The 13,898-nt window shown below is 45.9% G+C and overlaps 1 protein-coding gene and 1 pseudogene across 4 annotated transcripts in view; both read left to right on the plus strand.

Annotated features, from left to right (window-relative positions):
• Window positions 1-13,898, plus strand: part of LOC147641259 (presequence protease 1, chloroplastic/mitochondrial-like) — a 60,259-nt gene extending 46,361 nt beyond the window's left edge. For 3 of the 4 annotated variants that reach the window (XM_086819795.1, XM_086819804.1, XM_086819813.1), the window contains exons 19-20: window positions 12,928-12,999; window positions 13,085-13,347. In XM_086819795.1, the coding sequence (XP_086675921.1) occupies window positions 12,928-12,999; window positions 13,085-13,226 (214 nt within the window). In that variant the 3' untranslated portion in view covers window positions 13,227-13,347. Of the gene's footprint in view, window positions 1-12,927; window positions 13,000-13,084; window positions 13,348-13,778 lie in introns of those variants that run through there. The other variant, XR_015269132.1, reaches the window with a different exon arrangement.
• Window positions 10,788-11,461, plus strand: LOC147641260 (uncharacterized; annotated as a pseudogene).

The raw sequence follows: 13,898 nt of genomic DNA on the forward strand, positions 1-13,898 counted from the left end.
TGACTGACTCATAGAGTGTAATGATCCCCCACAGCATCTCTGCTGGCACTCCCATATCCTGGAGTCTCCTCATCAGTCTGGCCCGTGGGACAGTATCAAAAGCTTTGCGGAAATCCACAAAGCAGCAGTATTTCCATTGCCCGTGAGCTCTCCCCTCCTCAATGATCCCCCGTAGTGTAAAGATATGATCTAGTGTGGAGTGCCCTCTCCTAAAGCCTGCCTGCCCCGGTGCTCCGAGTCTCTGCTCCTCGGACCATCTACTAAGCTCATGCTCCAAAATCGAACCATAAATCTTGGCCAAGGTGTGACCAATCATGATAGTCCTATAGTTGTTGGGGTCCATGGGGTCACCTGCTTTCAAGATAGGTACAATGACCAGCTGACGGGAAAGCCTTCACATAAAGCCATGTTAAACATGTGAACCAGTAAAGGGGCTAGCGTGTCTCTAGCATGGGAGAAATGCTCGGTGAGGAGTCCATCATGATCCTGTGCTCTCTTAGTCTGCATCCTGTCAATAGCATCTCTCACCATGCTGAGGTGAACGAAGGAAGAGTGTGGGGGACGAGGTTCGGGTGGATGGGGGAGAGGTGGCTGCTCGGGGACATGGCAGAGAGAGGTGGCATAGGTGTGCCAGGTGCTGGGTGAAGTAATCGGAGTTGGAAGGCGATGATCCTGGAAGATCCTCCAGGCCTCCTTACAGTCCCTTCCAAGAAATAGCTGGTATAGCTCCTGCTCAAGCCTTGCTAGGTAGGCTCTCTTCTTTCTCCATGTGAGACGTTGAAAGATCACTCGCGCCTGCTGGTGAGTGGTGGATCCTAGTGCCATCTCCCGATGTAGACGGGCTCGGGTATCACGACATTCCTCGTCGTACCAGCTATTCTGTGGGACAGTCCCTCATGGTGATGTAGGGGTGGCTCTGGAGTGGGAAGGCGGCTGCAGCGGACGTATGGAGGGTGGCTGAGAGGTGTGTAGTAAGCTCATCAAGTGGGATGTGGGGGTCGAGGTCGGAGAGGATGCGGTAGACGTGATCAGAGTAGATGGAAGACGTGATCAGAGTAGATGGAAGTGCATCTTCGTGGGGAGCTGCAAAGGTGTGATCCATGTGCAATGGGTGTAGAGGCTGAGAAGATCTAACCGGATAACCCGGTTGGTATCCTCGTGAGAGAGCTGGAGAAAAGGGGAGTCCAAACTGTATTGAAGGGGGGGTAGGTGGTCCATGCGGAGCCCATATACTAAGAACCAAGTGGAAACTAGTGCATACCATACTCCAGAGTGGCCCTCAAGTGCTAGCCGTCTTGAGGACTCCAGGGCAAGCCTCGGGTACTTGTGGGGATCCATGTGACTGATGCAATGGAGGTATGTGATTGTCTATAAGAGTGCATGGACTACCATCGGGGTTGCAGCAAACTCTGCCTGGATAATCTGGTAAGGGACTGATGGTTTGCTGCGGATCATACGGGAGAACATCATGACCTGGGGCCTCTCAACTCGTTGCCAATCCTCATCGAATAAATCTGCCCCCCAAAAGGCTGCTCCATACATCAAGGCTGGTGTGACGAGGGTGTCAAAAAGCCAGCCCTTCGTCTTGGGCTCCTGGAAATGTGCCTGGAAGCACTGCCGCTCAAGTAAGCTCAAGGCTACATAACCCCGTGTCACTCTGGCATGTGCTGCGGGAAGCATGGTGAAGCGTGGGCCATTGAAAGTGACACCAAGGTAGACATAGGATGAGACAATCTCCACAAGATCCCCTCTATATGTGAAGCTCCATCTGGATGTGAAGGGGCAAGAGGTATTGAAGACCATTACTTTGGTTTTACCAAGGTTAACAGAGAGGTCCCACTGAGTCCAAAAGTCCTGTAAGGCATCCAACTGTCTTTGAAGCCCCTCGGCTGAGTCTGAGAGGAGGACGATGTCATCTACATAAAGTAGTGTGGGGATCAATATGCCTGCTAGTGTGGGACCAGCCCCGCCTAATCCGTCAATGAAGCTCGAGATCTCATCAATGTAGAGGCCGAAAAGAGTGGGTGATAGAGGGCAGCCCTATTTCACCCCAATAGTGCTGGAAATCTCTTGTGATGTACCTCCTCGGGCTCTCACTCGTCCGGTGACGGACTCATAGAGGGCGATGATGCTCCAAACCATGTCAGATGGGACTCCTATCTCCTGTAGATGGTGTAGGAGGCGGGCTCGGGGTACAATATCAAAAGCTTTGCGGAAATCCACAAAGTAGCAGTAAATCCTCTGATGTCGTGCTCTACCCTCCTCGATGATGGCACAGAGGGTGAAGATGTGGTCAAGGGTAGAGTAGCTCCTCCGAAAGCCAGCCTGTCCCTGAGGCTCTGCATCCCTGGTTCTCTGCAAATGAATTGAGCTCTGCCTCTAGCACTGATCCATAGAGTTTGGCCAATGTGTGGCCAATCATAATCGTCCTATAATTATTAGGATCAAGTGGATCTCCGGCTTTGAGGATGGGGGTGATGGTGTTGGTGGACCAAGAGGGTGGAAATCCTTCACAAAGGGCTCTATTGAACATGTAGGCTAATAGGGGCACTAGGGTATCATTGGCATGCGAGATGTACTCGTCGGCAGTGAGTCCCTCATGATCTTGGGCTCGCCCATTGCGTTGTCTATGAATGGCCTTGAGGAACATGCCCTTTGTGAAGAAGGTGGAGGTGGTGGGACGGGGATCCGATGGTGGGGGTAGGGGGTGGCTGATGGGGGATATGATAGAGGGAGCGTGCATAGGAGTGCCATGTGTCCGGGCAGGTGATAGGTGTGGGGGGAGAGAGAGAGAGAGAGAGAGAGAGAGAGAGAGAGAGAGAAATGAAATGTTATATTAACGTCTTCAAAAGGCCAAAGTGACCTATGAGACCAAAGTTACAAAGGTAAGTATCTAGCCCTACAATACATCAGCAGGGATCATCTGGAAGCAGCAACTAGGGAGAGTGGGAAGCTAATGCTACTAGTCAAAATGGGGTACATGAGTACATGGATACATGAATACATGAATATGGGGGAGTACAAAAGTGACAGTGAGTGCAACAGTATATGGCTGGAGTGGTAATCATCCTAGGAGCTCTAGCATGGGTCTCTACCGGATGGCTTGGATATCTGCCATAGTGAGATGCCTGGTCGGACGAGCCCGATGCCTCGCAATGATGCTCTGAATCCTCCGGTGTAGGCACCGTCTCCGATGTGAGGATCCGCGAGCCCTCGGGCGTCTGGATCTGCCCAACTGGAAAGCTCTCTCAACTAGAGTCCCACGGGGTGCCCACTGTTGGGCTGTCGGCCGTGTGTCGTCCCGGGTAGTCCCTCTAAAGAAGTCAGTAATCTGTCTCTGTGTGGACTCCCTGCCAGTCGGGCGTCTGCTCTCCTGATAATGGGCGTTTGCTCCTGATAATGGACTAATCTGTCTCTGTGTGGACTCCCTTCCAGTCGGGCGTCTGCTCCAGAGAGAGAGAGAAATGAAATGAAATGATATATTAACGTCTTCAGAAGGCCAAAATGACCTATGAGACGAAAAAGGTTACAACAATTGGTGGATCTGATACAATGTCTGTGTAAGAAAAGCTAAAATTAACTAAACAACTAACTGAAACTGAAACAACTATGAGGAAAAGTACGGTACTAGGAGCTCCTAATGGATAACAGCTGGGAGGAAAACTCCAGCAACAAAGGTAAGCATCATACACATCACTATCCAAAGATGTCTCTCATCGGTCGATGGCGGATATCCTCAATGTCCTCCATGGTGAGTACTCTGACTGGACGTCTCCCATGCTGTGCTAGTATGGTCCTGATCCTCTGTTGTGGTGTCGAGATGGGCCTCTCATCTTGGGGCGCCTGGACCGCCCCAGCTCTATAGCCCGATCAATCAGTGTACCTCTGGTGCGGCTATACTCTGGGGCTAGCTGCAATGCCTGCTGGCCTGACTGCTCAATCTCTGGTCGAAAGAAGTCTGTAATTTGCCTCTGTAGGTGTCTCTCCCTCTCTGATCCCCTCCCTCTCAAGAGACCCTCTCTATGTCTACGAAGCTCCAGCAAGTATAATCCGAGGCATCTCTGATCCTGGTATCTCATGACTCTAGAAAGTGGTCCGAAACCCTCTCTAAACAGGCAGTGAAAACGGCCTCGTATCTCATAATATACTGGACAGTGACATATGTAATGTAACTCTGTCTCTGGCTCCATCTGGCACAGCTGACAAATCCTGGCCTCAGCTGGTACTCCTCTGAATCTGCCAGTCTCAATCTCTAGCTGGTGTGAGGATGTGCGCATTTGACCAATAGCACACCGTACCCCATGAGAAAGATGAGTATCCATGTAGCTGGGTCTAATCACAAACCCATCCTGCGTGAGCTAGAGAAGATGATCTCTATAGAAAGCCATCTTCGTACCAAGCTCGTGTGTCGGCTGTATCCATGTCCTCCTAGTGTCCAGCTGAATCAAGTCCTGCCTGATAAGTCTGGTAATCTCTGCCCGTGAATTCCTAGGAAGCATGGGATCCCCTGACTTGAAGATAGGCACAATCGTGGACATATTCCAAGTCTCAGGAAAACCCTCACACATGGCTCGGTTAAACATCATAGCAATAAGCTCTGCAAGCATATCTTTGGCATGAATAAAGTGTTCTGCTACCAAACCATCATGATCATATGCTCTCCTAGTCCTCATCCTGTCAATAGCTTTCCTTACCATCTCAGCAGTAAAGAAAGCACATGTCTCTGGGCATGGCTCCGATGGGTCTGGCAGGGGCGGCTGTCCTGCTGCTGTGTACAGGGATGCTGCATACTCACCCCAAATCTCTGTGGAGGTAATGGCTGGTGATGGTGAATGCTCATGGAATAGTCTCCATGCCTCGCCTGAGTCCTGACTCATAAATAACTGATACAAATCCCTCTCTAACTAAGCAAGATAAGCCCTCTTCTTCCGTCGCACTAGGTGCCGGAAGGTAATCCGTGACTGTCTGTGAGTGGTAACACCCATGATCACCTCTATCTGTAATCTGATCCTCATCTCTCTGCACTCCTCATCATACCAACTGTTATGGGGCATGTTCCCAGATCGTCTCCGTGTAGGTTGACTATGGGGATATGCCTCTGATGCTGTAGCATGAAGCGTCTCTATCAATACCTGAGTGAGCTCATCTAATGGCCGTCCTGGCTCCTCGGCACATAAGCGTCTGTATATCTCATCCGTGTACACGGTGTTAGTCTCCCTCGTAAAGGTATAACGAGTGTGTGTGGAGACCTGTCCCAATGGAGCGGTGCTGAACTGAAATGTGAGAGTGAAGGACAAGATAGCATGATCCACTGCTATTCCAACCGGCCTAGTGCCTACCATAAAATCCTGAAAAGAGGGAATGAGACTGGGCTAAGCCATAACATAGTCCACTGTACTAGCACCATGCCTATGTGGAAAGCTAGTGAAACTGCCCGATGTCGGGAATCTCTGTAGGCCATTCAGGATGGCCAATCCATGTGCAGTCCCCATGTCTATCAAATACCGCCCATACACTATATGTTCCTCATCCTGTGAGAGTCTAGATAGGCCCATATCCCTAACATCAAGCTCCCTCAACATCTCCTCTGAGGTATCATAAAATACTGTTTGGTTATGGGCGGTCCTGGCATTGAAGTCCCCCAGGAGAATGATGTCACCATCCCTGGAGAACTCCCAAATGTCATCATCCAAAATAGAAAAGGGAGACTGCCCGCTAGGTGATGCATACACTGATGTACTAGGAGCAAAATAGCATATAGCAATGTAGAGATATCTGCCTCAGTCTAACCCACATGTACTTAGCCTGCTCATCTCTGCGGACTATATGTATCAGTGGCTGTAGCTCCTCTCTAAACAATACTGCCACTCCTCCCGAGCCCCGTCCTTTATGCTCTGAACAAGTCTCCTGTCTACAAGCTGTCTCCCATCGGTATCCACTAACATGTGGCATGGACTGTCGAGGAGCCTGATGCGTCTCACAGTAGAAGATGATGTCCCTCCCAGTGAAACTATCCTCAAAAGCCCCTACATCAAGGCGTAGAGATCCATTACAATTCCAAGTAGCAACTTTGAGTGTAGTCCCATAGGTCTCGCGCCGTCATGAAGAGCGCCTCTCCATAATCACCACTCTACCATCTCTATAGAAGGCTTTCTCTCGGGCTGCCCTTATCTCTGGCATAACTTCTTTCATGTGGGCAAGTTGCGAGAGTGTGAGGTCATCTCCAAGAAATATTCCCGTCTTCTTGAGTGTAGGACGTCTCTTCAAGAAGTCCTTCTTCGCTTCCATGGAGGGGAAACGAATGATAAGTGCTCTCTCCTTAGAAGATTCCCCACTACCTTCTCTCTTCTTTCCCACTCTCCATGCCTTTGTGTGCGTGGCTTCAATGCCCATCATAGAGAAGAGCTCCTTGGTTTCCCCTTCCGCATCATTACGGTCTTTTAGACCGGACACTCGTACATGTAAGGCCCGGGTCTTCCTCCTTTGCTCCTCTTCAAGGGTCATGTTGATGATGGTGGGAGTGGGGATGGGTGGCGATTCTTTACCTTTCCCTTTCTTGGTGACCTCGATCCATTTCTCCGCCTCGTCCATCTTTTGTGTCTTTGTGATCACCTCCACCCATGAAGATGTCTTCTCTTTAAGTTGCTCCTCCTCCTCTCGAATGATCCTCATTTGTTCCTTGATGGTATTCAGCTCTTCAATAAAGGAGGGCTGAAATTTTCCATCCTCAAGCTTGCTTTTTGAAGTGGCTTCCAACTCCTTTTTGAGGGCTGAGATTTCAGCCGCTTGACTTGTAGCATGCAATTTGGCCTCCACTAGTTCCTCCTTTAAGGCTGAAATCTCAGCCTCTTGCTTGGAAGATCTCTCTTCGAGCTCTTGGATTTTGTCAAATCCCTTCTCGAGTTTGGAGAGGCGGTTTATGATTGCGGTAACGGAAGAGTCGACCATCTTTTTGTTTTCTTTGATAATTGTGCCGAGCTTGTCCTCCACCTTCACGAGCTCCTCTTTAAACCCGGTCTTGGCCTATGAGACAAACAAGTAGTACAATGATGTTCCTCCAATCATCAAGAGGAAAATGTGGAGTGAGAATAAAATGTACAAGTATGACAACACGACCATAGGGGACTCAATGGTGGTGTACAAACGAGAGGGTGTAGATGGAGTACACGAGAGAGAGAGAGAGAGAGAGAGAGAGAGAGAGAGAGCTGTATTAACGTCTACTAGAGGCCGAACTCGACCTATAAGACAAATCAATGTACAACTGCCAATGTCTTCTGGATGTCCAGAAAAAAAAAGGACAAAATGAACATGAAATAAACTATGAAAGTACTGAGCTAGTGAGGGGGTGTGATGGAAACCTTAGTGTGGCATAATCGGCAGATCCTCTCCTCCGTGGGTCTTCATATGAGCTCCTGGGCTCTTAAGACGCGCTTAACTGTCCCTTTCTCCACTCTGAGGCGGTGGGATGAAACCCGTATCTCGCCAATCGCAATCTGCATGGCATGGGACATGTGAACACTCAAGTAGCCCGGCTGATGGATGAATCCATCCTCAGTGAGCGTGAGGAAGTGATCTTTGTAAAAGTGCATCTTCGGTGGGAGTTCCAAAGGTGTGATCCATGTGCACTGGGTGTAGAGGCTGAGAAGATCCAACCGGATAACCCAATTGGTATCCTCATGAGAGAGCTGGCGAAAAGGGGAGTCCAAACTGTACTGAAGGGGTGGGAGGTAGTCCATGCGGAGCCCATACCTTGAGAACCAAGTGGAAACTTGGGCATACCATACTCTGGGGTGGCCCTCAAGTGCTAGCTGTCTTGAGGACTCCAGGGTAAGCCTCTGGTATCCGTCGGGATCCATCAGATTGATGTGATGGAGGTATAAGATTGTCTGGAAGAGTGCATCCACTACCATTGGGGCTGCAACCACCTTTACCTGGATAATCTGATGTGGGACTGATGGTTTGCTACGGATCATATGGGAGAACAGCATGTCCCAGGGCCTCTCAACTCACTACCAATTCTCATTGGATAATCTGCCCCCAAAAGGCTACTCCATACATCAACACTCTGGCATATGCTGTGGGAACCATGGTGAAGCGGGGGCTACTTAAAGTGATGCCAAGGTAGACATAGAATGAGACAATCTCCACAGGATCCCCTCTCTACGTGAAGCTCAATTGGGATGTGAAACGGGGGGGTGGGGTGGGGTGGGGAGAGGTATTGCAGACCATTACCTTGGTTTTACCAAGGTCAACGGTGAGGTCCCACGAGTGCAAAAATCTTTTAAGGCATCCAAATGTCTCCGAAGCCCCTTAGCTGGAGGACTTTATAGGGGGGTCAATATGCTTGGTTGTCATGTGCAGATGCCATGTGGTTATATTTGTACAGCAGGAGCAGGAGTAGGACCTAGAGTGGAAATTGGTCCCTTGTGAGCCCCACTCCGAGACAAGTTAGCCAGGGTTCCACTCTAAGGGTCCAAGGTCAGGTGTACAAGTCCCGTACATGGTCTTGGTCAGGCGTGCAAGTCCCGCATATGAAGCAGTGCTAGTCCGTACCGTGAGTCACCCTTTGGAATGATCACGGGTGCTCCAGGTGTTTGGTTTGTAGCTAGATACTAGGCATCTGAATATTTGCATGTGGAAGGAAGGGGCAGCCGTTTGGACTATCCTAGAAAAGGGTTTGTAACCCTTGCCTATCAAGGGGGTAACCCTTGTGGGCCACCCTATGGGCCAAGAGGCCCATGGCCAATGTCCAACAGCCAACCATGGCTGGGCATGCTGTCAGCCAGGGCTAGAGGGCATGGGCAGCAAAGGCGGCCAGCCCTTGTGGCTTGGCCAGCCAGATTGGTAGGCGGCCAGCCTCGAGGCAGGCTGGACAATATGGAAAGGCGGCCAGAGCAATGGGCAAAAAGGGGTGCCTATTGCAGGGTATTAATTCAGGTCGTGGGATGATATATCAACAGGCCGACTCCTATGTAAGAACCCACTGAACAGCATCTAAAGTGCTATATAAGCGTTGCCTAGAATTTCATTTGAGCATCTTACAATTCACAAAGTGCTGAGGCGTTCGAAGGGCCAGGACAGCCGAAGGGAATCCTAAAGCAAAGGTGAAGGTTGAAGGTCAAGAGTCCATTTACAGAGACTATAAACGGAGATTGTTCTTAGACAAGCTCATGAGTTTGGGCAAGTTCTCTTTTCGAGTTTTTGACATGTATAATGTCAAAATTCTTTTTAAACTCCTTTATACCCTCGAAAACTTTTCTTTTACTGATCTAGATATTAGTAGTTCTCATAGTACCCAATTAATATTACTGTTAGGCAAGTTTTTGAAGTCTAAATTTTCTACCCCCAGCCATTCCTTAGTTTTGAGGAAAGATTTGTTGATTACTATCTTTACCTCTCCTGATCTAGATAAAATAGGATTGAGCTCTATTTTACAATCCCTTGAGGTTATGGTTCAGCTCTATTTTACAATCCCCTGAGGTTATGGAAGCTCTTCCCCCTTGTGTTAAAAGTTTAAATCATCCTTTAGTAGCTTTCAAATATGTAAAAACCTTAGGTCAAAAAGCTTTCAATTATAGAGATATTGGGAGAAACTTGAAAGAGCACAATAAATCAGCCATTCTTAGAACTGAATGCCCTTGTAGGAAGGCTGTCTTCTCTTCGTTTGTGGAGGAATCTTTAGGACATGTGGTCAGTGTAGATTGCTCCATTCTTCCTTCTCATTCGCTCAAAGAGCTCTTTTCTAAAGGCACTAAATTTAGACTTTCTTCTTCAGTTGACTGTTGTCTTCTTAAGGCCATAGAAAAGGGCATATCTAGTTTTGTAGTCAAGCTAGAAGAATTTTTAGGAGTTCAAGGCATTTTTCTCATTGGAAAGCTACTATTTTGAGAAAGGCCTCTCAGAAACTCATGAAATTCTGTTCAAAGAGTACTTCCTCTGTTAGCAATTCTTTATCTTCTAGCGATTTAGTTGCTCTCAAGAAATTTCATCAAGATTTTGTTATTTCCTATGTAGACAAGTGTTCTAACAATTTTGTTTTTACTTGTAAAAAGTTCTACTTAGAATGTTTGTTAAGTGAAGTGAATTCTTCCTCTCAGACTTATTCTAGTTGTTCACTTTCTTCTCAAGACGTTATCTTGAAACACCAAGATTTTTGTAAATCGTTTGGTTTCAAGTGCAACCCTACTTTGCCTTATTTGTATACAGTTTGGAAGTTTCATAAGAATCCTATAAAGCCCAGGTTCATAGATGCTTCTTGCAATACATCTCTGACGGATGTTTCTAAATAGCTCAGTCATTGCTTTAAAGCCATTTTACCTAGTGTCCATGACCTTTGGAAAAATCTTCTTAAAGACGCCGATGTGCCTATAGACACGAGTTGGGTCTTAAAAGACTCTGTAGGAGTAGTTCCTGTCTTGAAATTCTTCAACTCCTCTCGGAGCCTGGCTGAAAAGTCGTCTCCTTTGTATCTACAAACCTTCGACTTCACGACCTTATACACCAAACTAGACTTAGAAGACTTACGTGTAAGGATTAGATCCCTTATGACTAAAGTTTTTGTTTGTAGATTAGAAAAGGATAGATGCAAGGCTTTATTAGTAGAAAAGTCAGCTTTGCATTTTGATTTTTCTTGGTTAAAAAGTAAAAATCAAGATGTAGATAAGAGGAAGAAAAGATTCACCAAAATTGTAGACAAAGATGACATTTGTACTTGGTTAGGGTTTCTTCTAGATAACCTTTATATATCCTTAGGTGACTCTTTATTTAAGCAAGCAATTGGTATTCCCATGGGTATCAATTGTGCCATCTTTCTTGTAATTTTTGATCTTTTTACTTATGAGTTTGATTTTATGAAACGCCTTATTTCTGCTAATACTTGTCCAGTCTTTCTTCACAAACTTTGTAATGTGAGACGTTTTGTAGATGACCTCTTCGTTCTTGACATTCCTTCCTTTCAAGAGTTTTTGTATATCAGTCCAAATTCCTTAGGTGGAGAGATCTATCCCAAGGAATTTTGCAAACTTAACCGCACCTCGAATAGCGATAGTTGTGCTTTTTTAGACCTTAAGATCACTCATCATCTTCAGGCTTCATAGTAGATATTTATGACAAATACTTACAACCTGAATATGCTAACTTAAAGATCATTCGGATGCCACACTTTTTTCCCAATATTTCTGATATAGCTAAGTATGGTGTTATCTACTCTCAACTTTTTAGATTCTCTTGTCTTTGTACTACTAAATTTGCCTTTATCTCTCAATCATGCCATCTTATTTTGCTGCATATCGAAAAAGGTTATAGTTTCAATAAGATTTTGAAAAAGGTTCGTTCTTTCATGAATTGTAGTAAGTTTATCTTTGGTATTTTAGCTTTTGGAATGTTTAAAATGATAAGGAGTAAGTTTTATAGAAGTGGGGAGCTGAAAAGCCCACTTAATTCACAATGCTCTTTTTTGTAAAAGTGGCTTGTTCTAGCTTAGAGTAGGGTTTGTTGTTTTAACTTAGAGTAGGCATTATTTAGTCTTTTTGTAATTCTCTCGCTCTAGCTTAATATGGACATAGTTTGGTTCTTTCCTATATGTTTTGTGATTCTTTGTTGTTATACCTTAGAGCAGACTTTGAGTGCTAGTCTCTATCATGGCTGAGTATGCCCATCACCTCCAGTGAGTGATAGAAACTCAGTTCGCTGGTTTTATAAAGCATGTTCTTTTGGACTAACCTTATACAAACCTGCACCTACTCTTGGGCATTGATGACGTGAGTAGGGATGTCATAGCTTATTGTCCACACTATGCATGATAGAGTTGATGAACCTACACTTCATGTTCGGATAGACATTGGAGTTAATGGTTGCACTTTTGAGTTGAAGTCTTTTTTAAAGTTTAGCTTAATGTTTGGTTCTGGCTCTTATGTGCTTTAGGTCTAGAGTTGGTATGGTACTCCCAGAGGTAGTTGAATGGTTTCATGCACATGGATCTACTCCCCTATTTCAGTACAACCTAGACTCCCCACACCTCGACCTCTCATGACTGGAGATCAACCAGATCATCCGGTTGGATCTACTCAGCCTATACATACGCCAAACTTGGGTGTCATCATCAGAGATAGGGACGAAACATGAGTTCTACACCATTTTTTGAGACTCACCGGGGATGGATCCTTTGAGCTCCTGAGGTACATGCAGATCCTTATGTCAGTGTGCATTGCGGTCCTCCGACTGCCTCAGTGTAGAGACTGGGAGAGCTGGGAACATCCCAGGAGAGGAGCGGTATGCAGAGTATGCACCATAGGGAGATAAAAGACGAGACCCACTGTATAATTAGATGCCCAGCATGTATTATGAGATATGGGGGAGATTTCACTGCCTCTTCTGGGAGGGGTGATGCAGTATGAGGACCAGAGATCTACCTGGTAGAGCACAGACGACATAGGGATGGAGTATTGAGAGGACATGCTGAGAGACAAGGCCAGCCCATACAGGACACTGCCCAGAGATCCATCACTGCTTTCTTCACGGCACGAGCATGCACATCCACATCAACATCAGCTCATACCAGCCATACACAGGGGCCACATTCACGTCCCAAAGGAGTCCTAAGTGGGCAGGCCTACTCCATCTTACATGCCAGCTGCCCCTGACCTAGAACATTGAGGATCTTCACTCAACGGAGACAGGATTCTCCAGTGACCTGACATACCCTCACCATAGCCAGATCCGCCATCACGAGGTTTTAAGAGTCATGTTTTCAGTTTTCACGTTCTTTTTTAGTTCCTCCGTGGCACTGTTTATCCATGGTACATTCATGGTCTCATATGCCCTTCAGGTCCTCTGTAGACGTTAATATATCTTGCTTTCTTTCTTTCTCTAGAGTGCGATGAGTAGTTTTTTTTTGTAAAAGTCAATCTATGTGTTGGATTTTTCCAGTATGGTACGTTATTTGCTTGGAATCACAGAGGAAGAACGGAAGCTGAGGAGAGAAGAAATCATGTCGACAAGGTATTAGTTCCGTTCCTCATATAGATGATGGTTTTCTTACTTTCAATTTCGAGCTAAGTATGGAGCTTTTTGTTTGCCTCCGTAGGTTGAGTGACTTCAAAGAGTTTGCTGATGTTCTTGAGGCTGCAAAGGCAAAAAGTGTAATTGTAGTTGTTGCGTCTGAAAATGACATTGTGGCTGCAAATCAAGTGAAACCTGGCTTACTCAATGTTAGGAAGGCCTTGTGAGGACTTGAAACTTCTCATATTCAGTTTGTAAGTTGTGACAGAAAGTTACTTGAGCACATAGTAGCAAGGTGCTTGTAATAGATATCTATAATATTGTGAAGTAAAGAAAAGTAGCCTTGAAGCATTTCTATCTTGATGCGATCTCAGTTTTTTCAGATGCATTTCATGAACATCCATGTTGGCATAGTCCTTCAAAAAAAAAAAAAAAAAAAAGGACGAGACATTACTCACACCACCTCATCTTTTGGAGAAAGATGTTGGTTTGCATGTAATTTGTGGTAATGGAAAGAATTTGAAAATATAAAGTAATCTGCGAAGAAAACAACGATTACAATCATATAGTATAGCTACACCTTACAATGGATTGTGTTGACCAATTGAGTTGTGTTCTTCTTTTGTGGGTTTTCTGAATTTTGTGAAAGAGTCTATTTTGCCCAGAACAGTGTGTATTTGCAGATGCATTTATGAACATCATAAGATTAACACACTTCATAGTGATTTGAATTGTTCAACACCACACGCAAGGTTAGTTGCAAGAATGAAAAACCTCTCGGATTGAATGAATCTAAGGGAGTGTGAGTATATAGTTACAATAATATGCATGTAAAATAAGCCTCCAAGAGTAAAAAACATGAGAGTTAAAAACCACTTGTGTGAGAAAATATGTGAGGG

This window comes from Cibotium barometz, chromosome 2 (assembly GCF_041138505.1).
Source record: "Cibotium barometz isolate CiBa-2024 chromosome 2, ASM4113850v1, whole genome shotgun sequence".
Taxonomy (NCBI): domain Eukaryota; kingdom Viridiplantae; phylum Streptophyta; class Polypodiopsida; order Cyatheales; family Cibotiaceae; genus Cibotium; species Cibotium barometz.